At 35.5% G+C, this 17,892-nt stretch overlaps 1 protein-coding gene across 6 annotated transcripts in view; it reads left to right on the top strand.

The window, feature by feature from the left end:
* SPEF2 (sperm flagellar 2) overlaps positions 1 to 11,832 on the top strand; it is a 136,873-nt gene extending 125,041 nt beyond the window's left edge. For 4 of the 6 annotated variants that reach the window (XM_075740701.1, XM_075740702.1, XM_075740699.1 and 1 more), the window contains 6 exons: positions 1,698 to 1,927; positions 8,809 to 10,001; positions 10,104 to 10,321; positions 10,408 to 10,616; positions 10,704 to 10,827; positions 10,928 to 11,832. In XM_075740701.1, the coding sequence (XP_075596816.1) occupies positions 1,698 to 1,927; positions 8,809 to 10,001; positions 10,104 to 10,321; positions 10,408 to 10,616; positions 10,704 to 10,827; positions 10,928 to 11,303 (2,350 nt within the window). In that variant the 3' untranslated portion in view covers positions 11,304 to 11,832. Of the gene's footprint in view, positions 1 to 1,697; positions 1,928 to 3,960; positions 5,533 to 8,808; positions 10,002 to 10,103; positions 10,322 to 10,407; positions 10,617 to 10,703; positions 10,828 to 10,927 lie in introns of those variants that run through there. The other 2 variants (XM_075740705.1, XM_075740704.1) reach the window with 2 other exon arrangements.
* The last annotated feature ends 6,060 nt before the right edge of the window (positions 11,833 to 17,892 follow it).

The following is a 17,892-nucleotide window of genomic DNA, read 5'->3' as shown; positions in this document are numbered from 1 at the left end:
CCAGAGAGAATTGAGTCAGACAACGGGACTCATTTTCGGAACAACCTCATAGACACCTGGGCCAAAGAGCATGGTATTGAGTGGGTGTATCACATCCCCTATCATGCACCAGTCTCTGGGAAAGTTGAAAGGTGCAATGGGCTGCTAAAAACTACCCTGAGGGCAATGGGTGGTGGGACTCTCAAACACTGGGATACGCATTTAGCAAAGGCCACCTGGTTAGTTAACACTCGGGGATCTGCCAATCGAGCTGGCCCTGCCCAATCAAAATTCCCACGCCCAGTAGAAGGGGATAAAGTTCCTGTAGTGCGCATGAAGAATATGTTGGGTAAAACAGTTTGGGTTATCCCTGCTTCAGGCAAAGGCAAGCCCATCTGTGGGATTGCTTTTGCTCAGGGACCAGGGTGCACTTGGTGGGTGATGAGAAAAGATGGGGAAGTCCGGTGTGTACCCCAAGGGGATTTGATTTTGGGTGAAAATAGCCAATAAATTAAATTGCATGATATTAATAGCAATATACTGTATCAATGGTATGACCATAAGAATCACCCAAAACTAATGAAGGATGGACTTTGAAACTGAACAAAGTGCCACGATGATGGAACTAGAACTGACTTCAACTGGTGCCCAGAAACTTTATCGAAAAATCACATCTTTGGCATCCAGACTGTGAGCATGGACCATACCAGATACACCGGCTGTGAAGACTCCGGATGCAGCGTGCAACAATCCAGCAGCACGCACCATTGCTCCTGCTCTGAGAGACTGTAATGGCAGATGGAACCCAAAACCATGGACCAAATGAACTCGACAGACATTTTAGAGCGATAGCCCACAGAGTAAGGCAATGAGATCTGTAAAATAATCTGGGCATGACATAGATGGTATGGAATAAGGGGTGGATAAATGTCCTGGTTCTGGCAAGGATAGAGTTAATTTCCCAAGGAGCCAGGACAGGTGAGCCAAGCTAGCCGGGGGCTATTCCATACCAGGTGACATCATGCTCACCATAAAAGGGGGCTAGTCGGGCAGGGGCGGGTTCGGCGTGTCGGCGTGGCTCCGGGACGGGTTGAGCGTCCGGTCGGTCGGTCGTCGGATCGGTAAAATCGTTCTCTGTTATCACCCATTGTGAATATCTGTTATCAGCACTGTTGTTGATTGTTTCCCTCTCCCTCGCTGTCCCAGTAAACTGCCCTTATCCCAACCCTCGAGGCTTTGCCGTTGTTTTTCCGTTCTCCTCCCCATCCCACCGGGGGAGCAGTGAACGAGCGGCACGTGGCACTTAGCTACCGGCTGGGGCTGAACCACGTCAGAAGTGTTTTATATATCTAGGATTTAAGGGCAGAGCAGAAGACACGGCATTGAAATAGGCTAAAAGATAATTAGAGATGGAACATGTATGCTCCATGTCTATAAAATTAATGGAATAAAGTATCATCCTGTTATATTTTCCATCAGGTCTCTTCTGTGCCTTAGGTCTGCCTTTATATAAATTTCTTACCACAGTCATGAGATTTCTTGCTGCCAGAGGAGTACACTTCATGATGATTTTGCTGAGTACAGAATTCACACAGAGGATTTGTAATTCTTACTTCAGGGAAGTTCTGAAAATGTAGTCACATTAAAATTTGAACCTAAGTTATTAACATTGTGTACATTAAAAATACTCATTGTTTTCTGCATTAATACTTTCACAGTGTTGAAAAGCTGATAGAGGTTGCACGACATCATATTGAGAGTTCTAGCAAAATCCAATACGAAATAACTCTAGAAGAGACAGATTTCTTCATCAGCAGTGATGTAAAAGTGATTCCTGACCCTGTTCCTTCACTACATGTTCCACCCATAGAGACCTCTGGAAGTGGTACTCTAACTATTTCACAACTTACTACACTTCATAAGCAGTTTCTACAGGTGGCACCTAAAGGTAAGATTTTTTTTTTCCTTGTCACTCCTGACGGACGTTTAGTTACCTACTTAAAAATTAAAGTAACTGCTGGGAGCTACTAAACATTAGTTACCTATATTGATAAAGATCGTACTACAATTAAAGATCCTGCTAAATATAAAAGTAAAGTCACAGTGCAGAAAATTGAAAATGTAAAATACTAGACCCCTTGAAAGCTTTAAATGGCTTTGCTATCGGCTCCTCAAGACCACATACTTAATATTCCTCTAACAGGTGTCTCTGTAATGTGTTTTTAAGGGTAGTATATGTCATGCTTACTTTGCTTAAAGGTACAAGTCATTTATGAATTCGTAGCTCAATGAACACTGAAGATATATTACTTTTAAAAAACATTTCAAAAGAAATCAGTATTTTCATGAAAGTATTATTTAAGGTCTATTATAGCTATTAACCATTATATTCTTCAAGTCAATGTGTGGCAGATGTTTGGATGATTTGCAAATGTTAACACAGATATGTATTTTTTTCCTTTGTATCTGCATTGATTGCGTGCCTACCCTCTAATTATGGGAACATTAGGCTTAGGATGCTTGAAAAGATTTTCTTGCAAAACTTTCTATTGCTGTATAAATGTTACAACATAATTTAGGTAAGGCAGTTGTAAACTGAGATGGAAAGTAAACACATATTTGCAGAGGGTTTCATTACTGCCAGTGTTCCATATTAGAATTTTAGTATGATTACCACTAAGATCATGAAATGCAATGTGTAAACATGAACATGTACTTACAATTTTGGATCCAACTCTTCCAATATTACAAGGCCACAAAAGCACATTGAAGTTGAATTTAATTCCTTATTCAGAAATGCTTTTCATGTATATTTATGGAGAAATTCCAATTACCTTTTGGGCATGAACCCATTTTAGGCAGAAAGATACTTACAGTTTGCCTTTAGAGAGATGTATATTATCTGTAGTGTAGGACCGTGTGTGTGTGTGTATATATATGTTAAGCATTCTGAACTCTTCTATAGAGATTAATTTAGCAGATAGAATTGCATATATAGTGCCATGTGAAACTAAAAATCTGTACGTTTATAACCATTTGATAGTGCCATAGAGGTGAAACACAGATATCAGTTTTACTGGTCATTCCATTTAAAAGGCCTTCTTTTGGTTTTAAATAATTTATTCATTAAGATATTTGAAACACAAAAATTTGTCTGGGACCTGATTTTAAACAGTAATTCCTTACCATTGTCCCAGAGAACATGCAACAGCATTCTTCTTCTGTCTGGTGGCTATTAAGTCAAGATATTTACCTTTTTGCACAGCTGTATTAGGATGGGAAGTACAAACTGTGCAGGTCATGTTTAAAATACTTCCATTCTCCTACACACTTTAGGACCACATAAGTCACATCCCCAATTTCCTAAGGCTACCACTCCCCTTCATTATAGAAACTTCACAGGAAAAGTTAAATCTTTCCTCCCATAAAACGTAAGGAAAATTTTTCACATCCTTCTGTCTCCCTTTGTTCAACAGAATGCTAATCCGTGTCTTGAAGAACCTCTAAACAGATCTAGATTTGCTGCCAAACATCTTAGTCTTCTAATTCTTACTCACCTGAGCAGTCCTCTGACCATTCATAATGGAAATCCAGACAAACAAGTACACAAAGCATAGACTATAGAGCAAGTCTAAATAGAATAAATCTACCAATCTTCTGTACTATTTAAATAGCAAAATTCCTAAAGTTGTTCTGAAAATGAAATATTAAGTTTATTTTCTATAGTATTATAGAAATTACATGAAGAAGAATTTTACCTAGAAATTCAAGCAAAACAAAGAGTAACATAGGAAAAAATATTGTGTTGGAAGAAATAAACATGTAAACAGTTTTGTCAGAGGATATTTGGTAAATGACAAAAGGACGTCTTTTCAAGAGATGTTTAATACATTGCCAAAATGAAAGTAAAAAGTTGGAGTGCCAATGTACTTAAAAATTCTTTGCTGTTTACAAAAGAAATCTTATAAAAATTGTAAACAGTTTTGTGTTTCCTAGGAATTTAAAGTATTAAAGAACTGCTGATTCATCACAGACAACTTTCTTCTGTTCTGCACGCTTGGTTCTCCATGGAAGCACATCACTCACCATTCTAAGCACCGCTGGACAAAAAAATACAGCCTATGTGCGACCTTCCTACCTACTGACACAGTCTTTCATTTGATAACAAAATACTTAAATTATTATTCTTTTATTATTCCAAGTGACATTGCCCAAACTCAAGGTGGCTCTGCAGTATTTGTTAATTTCATTAACTCCTTTGATCAATTTGTTAACAGTGCTTTAATATATTGCCTCACAAACGTGCTGCTTTTTTATAGGAAGAACTGTGCCGGGTCTTAAATGGAGCTGCTAACACTTCTTTTCTCTTCTACAGTCTCTTTGGATGTGTTCTGTTCTTATCAACAAAATTAAACTAACCATCTATTAGATCTCATCCCCTTTGATTCCCTTTAGCACTCTATTCTTCCTATGACCACATCTATTGTCAATTCAATTAGCACATGTCTGGAATATCTCAATTTTCTTCTAAAGGTGCTTCAGAGAATGCAATTTTGATGTTTTGCATTACCAAACAGATCAAAATAGATATCCCAGACTTTTGTTCTCCATCTTATGACTGGATTATAGAAGGGAATTTTAAATTTTATTTATTTTGTCACAGTCATGATGGTCATGAACCATTCCAGTTTGAATTATAGAACTGATTATTATCAGAAATAGACACCTGTCAGGTTTAAAAAACTTCTATAGCCAATATCCAAAAAATGCTTAAAATGCATATGTATAGACTATACAATAGTCTGCTAAGTGGTGAACCAGTAAAACATAGAGGACAGCCTAGGACCAAATTGTATTGCTATTTCTTTTCAAATTGTAGACTTTTCAATTGAGTTTTACTGTGTTTGGATTTGGATCAGATAGGCATATTAAACTGTGCATCTAGTTCAGCTGAAATTTTACCTTTTTATTAGAATATTTTGTTGAGTGGAACAGTTAGAATTACATTTTGACCCTGAATAATGTCTATAGGTTAAGTTTTGTCTTTCCAAGCACTTTTGAAGAAACAATTAAAGAGCTTACAGTAGTAATCCTCATGATCTGACTTTCATGTGAATAGAGTGAAGTCTATATGGGAGCACAGAAATAAGTTTCTCATCTGTATCTTATCTTTTCTAAGACTGTATTTCTTTTCAATGTGCTTTTTACAAAACTTGAAAATAAGAAAGGTTAGGTTTGTAGACAGAGGAAGTATCTTTTACTAGAAACTTATATAGATAGAAAATGTCTAAGCTTTTGGGATATGAAGCCCTTAATCAGAGATCCAGAATAGATACGACATCTCTCCCTACAGATAATGGAAAATTTGATAATTCTACTGAGTTAGTTTCACTTACACGGCATGTTACGTCTCTTATAAATCATGTATGTTATTTAATTTCAGAAATCTGTAACTGTTTGCCTATGGTATTTAAAAATCCATGTAGCCAATTACTTTTATGAAACATATTTAACATGTTTGTATCTGTTTCTGTGCATTTGAAAATATATATATATCTCTCCAAGTATTATGATTTCAAGTAGCATGACCTTTCCCCTCATTGCATCTGTGTTTCAACAGGCGTACCTTACTCTGTGTGATTCCTAATTTAAAATCCCAATTCTTGCTAATTAGTGAGGATTGGACATATAACATAGCAGAATCAGTAATAATTAGTGAATAAATGAAGTAAATATTTACAGTGAAAATCACCTACAGAGGGTGGTATCTCAATATCTTGGAGGAACTGAATCATATTTTTGAGACTCCTCTCTTTTTCATCAAAGGACAGAAGTATATTTTAGAAGCTTTTAGACTACTAAAATTAGATTAATATAATTCAACCTCAGGGTTTATTTCACTCATTCATCTCTTATAGTATTGCTGCAGACTCTGGTGTGTAACTTGCATAGATCATCATTGAACCTTCTAGTCAGAAATTGCTATGGAAACATTTTTGTCAGTTAAAATGGAGGGGAACAGGAATTTGTTTAAATGTTTTGGTAAAATTTGATGAAAAATTAATGTTAACATAATTCTCATCTCTAGTACAGTTTTATAATCCCTTGTTGCCTGTGTACATTTATAATCTGAATCTTTACTACAGTTCCTCAGTGCTGACTGGTGGATCATTAAAAAGAGTCTCTTTTTCATATCTGTGCCTTATAACTGAGGCATGGTGATTGCTCCTTCTTTCTTATGTCCCTTTAAAATGTCACAGTCCTGGTTCACAGGGTACATATCTAGCGTACACATATGCTGCTGTCATTCTTAATGCTCTTTTTTGAATGTTTATTTTTCTGTTTTCAGTTTTACATGTGATTATAATCTTAATTTCTTCACTAATTAATTTTTTGCATTTGTTATGTTTCTGCACTGCTTACTGAAACATATATAAATGCTTGTCAACGTCACCTTGTCTATCAGTGAATGATACTCACTTTTAAAAAGACGTTAATGAAAACCAATTCTACCTTGTGTGGCTCTTTCTATATTAGTTTTTCTTTTGAATTCATTGGTGTCAAACTTTTATGTGAAAAAGAGGTTGTTTCATGAGTAATACAGGCTGGCTTCCTTTTGTATCCTGTGTTCTTTCCATAGTACCACTGCAACAAATCCCACCTTTACCCATGTTCCCAGCTTCTTCCAACTAGTCTGGCACCTGTTCCTTTCCATGTCTGTTAGTCTCATTTAAAAAACAAAGAACTGCTATCTTCTTTCATGCCATCTTACCTATGTGTTTTGTTTGCACAGCTATGGCCAGGATGCACTGGATTCTGTGTGTGGTCTGGAACTGAGTTTAGATTGACTTACACCTCTTGGCTGCAGAGTGGATAAAAGCTGGTCATCTCCCTGCTTTTTCCTCAGTAGGAATGTTATGAGGATCTCCCTCCTGTACATCGGAACTGATCTTAAAGAAATTTATAGGACCTTCATAACTCTTCTGACAAATTTGGTTCAAACTGGCCATTATAAAATTATCAGTGAGGGAGAACTGGCAAACAGACAAATTAATGTAGAGATATATAGGCAACACAATTGCATTGCCTTCATTTCCATAGGTGAGCATGGTAAGGATATACTAGAGGGAGGATCTGTAGTGAGTATAATGGATTATAGAGCTGTTCTGATGATTTATGCCTCTTAGCTACATATTTATTGTTCTTACAGTCTGTAGGATATTCTGTCTTTCTAAAGACACATACAACTAATCACTTATAAACATATGATGTCCCTGAACTATTTTTCTAAGAGTTTAAACCCTTATGTTTTGAAATAAAAAAATTCAAAACTTGAAAAGTGTTGGTAACATTGAAAGTCCATCTTAAAGGGAATCTTATCCCTGATAGTGGCTCACAGAATCTACTCTGATCCCCATTTTTCTAATCAACAGCAAATTTCTACAGGTGCCCATATACCTCAAGAGGCAGTAGGCACTATAGAGGTGTTACAACTATTCTTAGGCACGTGTCAGAAAAAGCTTCAGTGGTCTAGTTGTTTTTGCTGTCCATGTGGATCACAGCTGCTACCTCAGATTTAAAGTTCTTTAAAAGAATCACTTATAATGGGAATGTTTTTTAATTGCATGTTCCTAACATTTGTTAATATTATGGCCCTTCAGGAGCAGAACACAGCTCAGAATAGAACACAGCAGAAAAACTGTCATTTCTATGACAATGGGAACAAACAGTTCTCAAAAATTGTATAATGCACATATGAAAATTTGCCCCTTCTTGTAAAATAGAAAAGTGTGGGGTACAAAGACTCCTTTTCTTAAGACCTTTTAGAGCACCAGAAATGGCATTTCTGTATGATTACCTTAACACAATCATTAATTTTCCCTACTGACGCACACAGCACAATAAGGAGGATGAGGAGTCAGATTGTTCCATTTCCTCAGTGCTTTACTTCTGCTATTTCCCAGTGAATAGATTTCTAGCTTTATTGTCTCAGTTCTGCATGGAATTTGTCTTAATTATTTAACTACTTTCTTTTCAAGACATGACCTTATGGCAAAAGTGTACTAAAAGAGTCATTAAATTACTTGCCAAAAGTAGGAGATTTATGAGCTCTAAAGATAGAATTTTTAAATATGTCAGCTTATGGAATTTGTTCCTACAAAGTATAAGAATGACCATCTTGAGAAAAATTTGGGAAAATAATATTGAGAATAATCTCAATGCTTTAAGAACACTTCAATTTTGAAAACAAAATGTGAAGCTTATGCAGTTCTTCTTTCTCAAAACAGTAGTAAAATCATTCTTCAGATAAATGTATTTTAAGAAGATCAGGTTAACTGCATATACTGTCGAACATCTTATGCATTCTGTGACAGGCATTTGATTATAAATTTGTGGACTCCAAGTTAACTTTTCTGTTAGTGTCAGGTGTAATGGGCATCGTAATAGATTTATGGCTTCAATAGCATCTTCTGGAAACATTTTGCCTGAAAGACCATTCTGAATTCCACTCCTGAACTCTGTTTTTCTCTGTTACAAAAAAGGTAATTGATGCTGCTGAATTTTTCTATTTGCATATTCTGACAAACTTCTGGTAGTCAAAAGGAAATTGGAGTCAAAACTGACCATTTCTTAAAAGGGTCCCAGGTAGCGTCCAAGTGGTTTAAGAGTAGATCTCAGTTTTCTTTGTTCTCTTTTATGGCTGCTTATCTCAAGTCACAGTCTGGTCCCAAATTACAAAATAAATTTGAATTGAAAAAGAAAGAATACATTTGCTAATTTATTAAATAAAAACTATTTTATATTCAGTTTTTTCTTTTTAAATTATAGCCATAAGAGCACTGAAGCAATTTAAAAGCAAGAGTAATTCTTCTAGCAAGAGAGAAGTTGGTGACAGAGGGAAAGAGAAGAAAGATTTGGAACATCAGAGAACAAAGAGGAATCGCCAGTTTCCAAAAATATGGCTAACTAAATACTCCTGGTTAAAATATGATGATGAAAGGGGAATAATGTTTTGTGCACCATGTCGTAAGCATAATGTGGATTTAGGGGAAAACATTCATAATTTTTGTTCTGGCACTGATGACTTCAAACTTGAGTTTATAAATACACACCAGAGTAGTGAAGCTCATGCCTGGGCTACCTGCATGGAAGCTGCCAGTACTGCTTCACCAGATACAGCTTCTGCTGAGCAGATGTTGAAGAGCATGAATTCCATAACATTAGGTAGAGTAGAAAATATTTTTAGAACATGCCATGCTATTGCTAAATCTGGTCGTCCCTTTACGGACCTTGATTGGATGTGCAAACTGGATGATATGAAAGGAGTGGATATTGGTTCCGTATTTAGAAATGACAAGTCGGCAAGAATGTTTACACATTTTATTGCTGAAGTAGAAAGAAGATCTTTGAAAGAGAAGCTAGAGAAAAGTAAATTCTTTTCTGTTATTAGTGATAGAGTCACAGACAGTATACTCAAAGCAGCTGCAGTTGTCTATGTACGTTTTGCAAATAAAGGAAAAGTCCATTGCCAGATTGTTGGGGTTCAACCTGTTCACAAACCTGATGCTTCAACTATAAAAAGTGCTATTGAGGAAGCATTACAAAAAAATCTTCAACTCAGTCTGGCAAGCCAAGACTGGTCAAGAAAATTGGTTGGATTTGGAAGTGATGGGACAGATGTCATGGTAGGAGAAAACAGTGGGGTAGCTAAACTTCTGAGAGAAATTCAGCCTTGTGTACAGTCTGTGCATTGTTTTGCTCACCGCTTAAAGCTGGCTTACAAAGGAGCGATAAAAAATATTCAGCTATACAACATCTTAAGCAATATCTTGAGAAATATGTATTACTTTTATCATAATTCACCTCTAAATAAGAATAATCTCAAAGCCACATATGAAGCCATTAAGTTACGCCCAGCTATTCCTTCTCGCATTGGAGGCTCCCAGTGGCTTCCTCGTCTACAAAGAGCTCTACAAATTCTCCTTAAAGGTTATCCTGCAATTGTTCTACATCTGAGTAAGGTAAATGATTTAAAATTTGGATGTAACTTCAGAAAAAATTGCTATGGCTAATTTTGGTCCACATACCTGACTTTTTTTTTTTTTTCCTATATTGATTTCCAGATTGAAAGAGATTCAAGAGCCTCAAACCGGCAGAAAATCAAAGCCCTTTTACACCTCCTTCTGAGAATGGAGATAGTCAAGTTTTCTCACTTCTTGTTGGATGTCATCAATGTCGTCAACATTCTGTCCCGTGTTACTCTGGATTACACCTCCTCCATTGCAGACATATTTGCAACTGTGCAGTCAACACTGGAAACACTCCACATGTATCAAACAAGGTCTGGCATTTCTAACAACTGAACCATGGTCTCTTAGAATATAATAAAAGAGTATTATATATTGTTTTGTATTCTGTATCTTTCAGAGCTGGTCCAAAGGAACGGCTGATGGAGGACATTCAGCACTTTCACGGTTACCAGCTGGTTGGAAATGGAAATATTTCAGCAGTACGAACCAAAGTACTGAGTAATTTAATGAAAAGGCTATGTGATTGTTTTTGTGATGCAAGTCAAGATGTTTTGAGAGCCACTACTATAGCAAGTTTTAAGCTATGGCCTGACAAAATGAAACAAGGTATAGAACTGTGATATTGGCTATTTGAAGTGCACCTTCTAAATTCTTTAAAAGCATAATAATAATTTTATTTTGCCTCTGTTATAGAATTTGGTGAAAAGGAAGTGTCTGTCTTGACTAGACATTATGAAGTCATACTAGAAGCTGCTAGTGTGAAAATAGGTGAAGTAGAAACTGAATGGAGCATGCTGAAATTAGAGCTGTATAACAGGTAATAAGAAAACTGCATTTCTGTTTATTGATTTACTCAAAAGGATTATGGAAATATATTTAGTGATAATTATAATTATACTTGTTACCATACTTTTTAGATTTCAGAACATCCAGACCTTGACATGGGATTCAGTGAACTCAGATTATTCAAAGAAGTATCCCAACATCCTGACATTGGTAGATTTGATCCTAACTCTGCCGGCAAGCTCAGCTGAAACAGAGCGAGGCTTCAGTCAAATGAAACTCACCATGATGCATTTACACTCTAAACTAAGGTCTGAAAGTGTGACAGATCTTATGATAATTCAGATGAACTCTCCAGATATCAAGAAATTTGACCCCCAGAAAGCTATTCATTTGTGGAATGTTACTTGGCAGAGAAATAAAAGACTACAGGGAGGTGATGTGATGGCAAAAGAAAGACCAGATTACTCCTCTGAGTTTGATTTGGAGAGTCTCTGTGGAAGTGACTAGATGAAAATTGTTAGGTTTTATTTCACAGTCTTCTTGTAACATAAAAGGACACTTTTACAGAATACCTTGCAGGGTTAATGAGTGTAAAAATTACATTTTTGTTTCATAATGTATTATAATGTTAAAATATGTCTTTTCTTTATGTTCACCGCTGAATCTCCAGTAGGTGTTTACATTTGCCCTTCTATACCTGACTTCTATAAATCTGAAGACAAGGAACAAAAATAATGGAGTACATTGTTACCTTGGTGACATGTGGACAAAGGGATGACTTATAACTTCTATCTGATTGTTTATTGTATTTAGCTGAGTCATAATACATTATAACCACTGGAGTTAACTGTCATCTTACTATCAGTCTTTAATGGTTCAAGAAGCTTCATGGATTCCAAAAACCCTGATTTTCCTTTCATAAATGTGTAGAAAATCTGTGCGTTATTTCTGTCAAATGATTGCTTGACGTCTGTAGCCTATGAACTTTGGATCATACCTTCTCTCCATATCTGTATGTGTTGCTACTTTTTATTGTCTTGTGGATAAAGTTTAACATGACCTTTCACAGATTTTTGTCCAACTTGTCCTTCAGAAGGCTTTCCTAGAGAGGCAGAACAGATCCATTTTCCATTGCTGATTGTTAATTGCACAAATTGGTCTTCCCATAGCAAACGCTCTTACAGCCAGGATATGACTAATATACTTCACAGCTTGAACCACATTTTTTCCCTGTAAAAAAGTTTGTGACAGTTGCAGTAAGAATGCTGTATCTTGATTTTTAATCTAGGAGCTAAGAATGAGAATGAGAAATCTGATTGCATAATTTCATAACTTTACATGTTCTAAGTGCAACATTCTACTTGATAATTGCCAATCAATTTAAATCATACCAACTGAATATATTTCTCCCATCAAGTAAAAAGCAATGATTTATGTCAAAAGGTAGCTAATGTAAAATCGTTAATGACCCTTCTTAGTTCTTCCAACAGTGATGAAGATTAACTAGAAATCATTTGGGAGAAATTAATGTGAGGTCATTCACCTTCACATCAACCCTTTTCTAAATTAAGATTGCTTCTTTCAATATAAAACATCTCTAGTAATTGCAGAAGATACATTATAAACACACTCACACACACACATATATATAGTGTCTTTTTTTTGTGTGTCTTGCATATATATTCATGCTACTTCTAGGTCTAAATAGTGTGTCAGATTAGAGTAGGATTCTTTTTCCAAAATGCCTGCTACCCCTTCTAATTAAAAATGTTTCTACACATTTAATAAGCTCATTTTCTATTCACTCTCCTACATTGTTCAATAAAAACCTGTTGGGCTTGGGTTGGGTTTTTGTGGGTTTTGGGTTTGGTTTTTTTTTTTTGGACTTAACAAAAAGACTTTGTAAAGATCATACTTGTTTTGAAACCAGTCTTGTTAGGTGGACAAAGCCGATTCTGGGAATTGTTTTCCCATTATTTCCCAGAGGACATTATTTCCTTTTACCATTTGCAGACACCAATATTCTTTTCTCAGCACCATCTGTATAGCTGCCTGCGCATAGCATCTCTCCATGATCATAAAGTATTAGCAGCCCCTGAATTAAACTGATGAATCACCTTTTGTCTTGTAATATAATCAGATATTCAAAAATACTTCCATGCTCTATAATATAAACCCAAACATATTAAATCTAGACAAAGTATCTAAAAGTACATTGAGGAAAGTTATTTGATTTTTTAATATGCTTCTGAGGGATTTCCTTTCTCTCTGAGACTTCCTCATTCCTCCTAGGTATGTCATGAGGTGGAATTAGGTCACACTCTATTTGAAGTTTTTGAAGTTTTATAACTTTCTGAGGACACTTTGGAATTGTCCCACATCACATGTTTCAGGAGGAGGTAGTAAAGTAAAAGAAATTACCTTACAGCACATCACCAATTCTATAATTAATAGATAGCAAGTAGCTTAGCTTTGAATGAAAGAGAGGGTTGTTTCTTCACATTTACCAGAGGAGGAAAAATAGGTAGACTCTGCAGATCACCTGACAGTGCTTAAATATCTCACAATAATTCAAGTTTGTTTACTTACATCAACTAATGTAAAATTTACCTGAAAACTATATTCTAGCATGTTCTACAATCCAAAGTCCTATAAATTGTGATTAATGTTTTAGATTCTGATCCTTTAATCCCATTTCAGACATTTTCTCTTGATTCAAGTTCTTTAATTTCCTTGCCCCTCTAATACTTTTTATGTATGTTTCTGAAGTCCTGTAGCCTCACCAAAAAAGTGAGCTGAGGATATCAGTATCCTTTTAGAATTTTGTGCAGAAAAACAAAATTCAAGTTCATTTTAGGAAGCCCGAAACTGATAGGAAATAAAACAACAGCATTTTTTATTGTCATATAGGGAAATCATAGTAGGAATTGAACAGTTTAAACCATAAGATAATGGGAGAGAAAGAAGTTAGATTGCCAGAGTACTAGGGATCAGATGTGGAAAGGGAAATGTTTAGTAAAATATGAAATAAAAATTATGATAGCTGGGCTTTTCATGGTAAAGCACTAGACAATCTGAGACTGCAAATAAAATGTAAACATTTTTCCTGTTATTTTAATACAAAGTTTTCACTGGCTCCTTAGTGGACCATAGCCTATTCTCCCCATGAATCACTAAAAAGTTACCTGCTTTATTGAATCTTCTGTGAAGTCTCCCATGATACTTCTGTGATGTAGGCTTTATAGTGCCGTATGGAAATAATCTGATTCTTGTGGCTTGAAGTCCTCCTCAAAATACAAGTTTCTGGTTACCTTAAAACTATTAAATCAGCAATCCAAGGTGCTTCAGTAAACAGCCTAACTAACATGATTTTTAAAAAATGTTCTTTCTCAAAGTAGATAACCCAAAAACCTTCCAGAGATTGACATTGGAGCACTGTTTTTGCTCTGTCAGTATTTTTTTCCCAGCTTTTGCTCTCATGCTGAAATTTATGGTAGGACATAGGGCTGAAAGCCCAGGAGTTTCTCCCTTCCTTCTTCTTGTCCCAATAGACTTTAAGCTTCCCAAATCTATTTTTTTTTCCTCTTCTCTCCAAGCTTACATATTTATAGGATTTCTCTGCTGTAATAAGACATGCTAAGGACATTACTCCTGGTTTTTCTGATTGGGGACAAACAGGTCTACAGAGATTGTAGACTATTAATTCAAATTGGCAACTTGGTTTTGAATACTGGCATTATGAAATTAATATTCAAACACATTCTTAATATTCCTACCACTTAATTCTTTCTTCATAAAAAGAAAATCAGCCATGCCTTTGCAAAGTTTTGCTGTAAATAGGAAAAAATCTAAATCCTTCCAGTATTTCATTGATTATGTTTGCTTTTAAAGGTAACCTGAAAACTTACTGTTTTGATGGTATGGAATGGATCATAACCTGACCAAATCAGCTTTGTCTCTCAAAATTTAGATAACTTTACATTTTTTTGTCATTACTTCAGAGGTTTCATAGTGAATCCTCACTGAGCCAGCAAAGTCCATTTCTGAAAGAAAAGACTCATATCTGTGTGTTAAATTTTGGTATACATCATTTTGTGTTTTAATACTGTGCATGAACGTTGAAGTTTCTATTTGCTTATAAGCAAATCCGTGCCTATTTAAAAAAAACCAAAACAAAACCCAAATAGGTTTCATTGCACTTATTTATTTTTATCTTATGATTTCTTTAAAATAAAATTGACGGAGCTATTTATAATTCCCACAAGCTAATTCTCAGAAGTTTTTTAAGCAATTCAATTTTGTTTCAAAGTTTAACAGACAATGGTCTGTGTTTTCCATCCTACTCTCTAGCACATGCTTTCTTTGAAGAGTAGAGAGAGATTTATGATTGATTAAAATAGAGCACAGTGAAAGAAAAGGTTGGTAGGTCTTCAATACACAGAATATGTGTGTGATTGGTATTTGTGAACTGTTTATTAGCTGTCAGTGTAGACTGTACGAGGATGGGTTAGTGAACACAATGCAGATCAGGACAAGTACCAAAAAATTGCAGTGTATTGGAATATTTGACATTTTGCTATTAAGCAGGCCACACATGATTTGTTTGAAATGGGAAAATTTTATGTTTGGCTTGAAAGATATTACCACTATCAATATTACACAATAGCAAAATAAATAATTTTCCCATATGGCCATTAAAATTAAAAGGTAGATTTCCTTTAACAAAAGAAGTCTATTTAAAATGGTAAATATATTTTTTATATATATTGACTTTCTTTTATTAGGTTTTATACATAAGAAAGTATTTATTGACATTTTTATTGACTTGATTAATTTGAATCTTGGAACAAATTGCCTTCCTGATGCCTGGATGAACTTAACACTTCCAGATGTAAGTTAACCCTTATTTTCATTTCAACTGAAGGATTGGTTTCTGTAGAAGATGCAGCAGTGTCCTTACTATGATAAAGTCAAGAGTATAACTATTATAAGGCATTATCAGTTTTTCTTTAAAACGCTTCTGTTTTACCAGAGAAGGATTCTGGAAGCCACTGTGCCAAAGTAAAATGCTTTTGTCAGCAGTGTATTTACAATTTTCAAATTATATCAGTTCCTTAGACATTATTGAAAATTCTTTTCCAGAAGTTAAAAATAAGGCTGTTTATGTTCTTCATTCCAAAACAGGAGAATAAAATCTGGACCTGTATGACCTTAAACTTATTTATCCAAGATTTTCAGATTTAGGAACATGAAGAATTATAATTTAGTCTTTCCAAATCTTCATCACTGAATTTTCTGATTAATTTTACTTTCAGATGTTGCTGGTAAGCCTATGAGATGAAAAGGTTTAGTTGTTTTAGTATATTTCTATAAGTATTTCTGACAGTAAGCCATGATTCACATTAAGATTTTAATTGGATTTTACATGAGGGCAACAGCTTTATTCAAATATTCTTCACACAGGTAAATACATTTGTAAATGATTTTAAAGTTTCTGACTGATGGATTTCCAGTGAGTTTAGTGAAAACTAGGCACAGCTTTCAGCATCCATCTATAAAAATCTAATCTGAGCACAGGAGATTAATTATATGGGGAAAACTATGAGTCAAATGTTATTAATAGACCGCATGTGCATGTATCCCATGTTCTTTGTTGTTTGAGAAGTTTTAGTGCTTATAAGTACTATTTTTATTTTAATAACAGAATTTCCTTTCCTTAAAAGCATGGTTTTAAAATGAGACTTTTAAATTTATAGTGAAAACAACACCTTACATACAAAAGAAAATGCAGGAAGCATAAGCTAAGGTATATCTTTATTCTGCACAAGCTATTCTGAACTGAACTTACCATTCCATCATTGTGTGACTTAAGAGAATTTCAAATAAGTTTTCAAATTGTAATAAGCGGTACTGTACCTGCCAATGTTAGGGCAGATGACATCTACAGGATTACCAAATGGTCTTACTCTGTGTTGCCCCAGGCCCTTACTCCTGTAAACACACTGCTTCCTTCTCAAACTCCAATCTGGAGCAAACCCACACTTGCCTTGACAAGAAAATCTGGGTGTGGGGTAGAAGATAGTGTAGAAGTACAGAGTAGCATCTCACCACACCAGTAGTGCAGAAATGAACTGTGCCAATTTTGTACCCTCTATCAGATACAGCCTTTGCAATGCTGTGTCAGGAGATTTTACGTGTACTGTCCTATTTGCGTTCTCTACCCTGCTCTGCTATCCACATACGACATCTTCAGCGGTAAAAAGAGACATGCAGCAAGCTGCAAAGCAGTTTTTATACTACTGCTTTTGTCTGACTGATAATAATGCTGGAGCAGAGAAAAGTCACGTGGTGGACACCTGTAAGAGCAAGCAAAATAGGACCAAGGCAGAGGCCCAAGCATTTGTTAGATTTTGTACTCATGCTGCTAAATTGTCAGTTCAATTCTTAGCGCCCTGTCAGATAGAACATGGTTCAGGGGCTAGCGTGTACTAAAGGCCATTACCTCACAGGTGGTTTAGAGACAGACCCCTATTTAGGGAGTCGAAATATTTGTTTATATATCAACTGCAATGCCAATTGGTCTTGATGACAGACTGTGGTCTGTTGCCTGTTTTGTTTAGTGATACATGTCCTTTATACATCTTCGAAACCTCACTGCAGAACCTTGTCCATCCTAACCAGGAAAAAGATCTAAGGGTACATAGTATATAGAAAGTGTATGTTTATGCACACGTATTTGACAATATTTATTATTTTGTTTTTATAGTTACAAAATCTGGCATCTGCATTCACAGTGAACTCAGAAATTACTGACTGGCGCAGATTCTTGCTAGCAGCAGCACAGCCTTGGCCAGTGCCGTCTGTGACACAACTTCTTGAAATGCTACATAGCTTCAAGCGTGTTGATGTAGCTGGATCAGGCTTTGTTACAGAGGAATACTATATGCAGGTTATAAGTCTTTTATCTTTTGAATAATATTTGTTTGTTAAACTCAAAGAATTGAATTGTGTATTGTTGGGTTTCACATTCAGAAATTCAGTCTGAATTTTACATGTTTTGGGTTTTGAAGGTGCTTTCTAGGTAAAATTATCTTCA

Source organism: Balearica regulorum, chromosome Z (assembly GCF_011004875.1).
Source record: "Balearica regulorum gibbericeps isolate bBalReg1 chromosome Z, bBalReg1.pri, whole genome shotgun sequence".
Taxonomy (NCBI): Eukaryota; Metazoa; Chordata; class Aves; order Gruiformes; family Gruidae; genus Balearica; species Balearica regulorum.
Note: the sequence above shows the minus strand (reverse complement) of the source record. Positions and strands in the feature narration are given on the sequence as shown.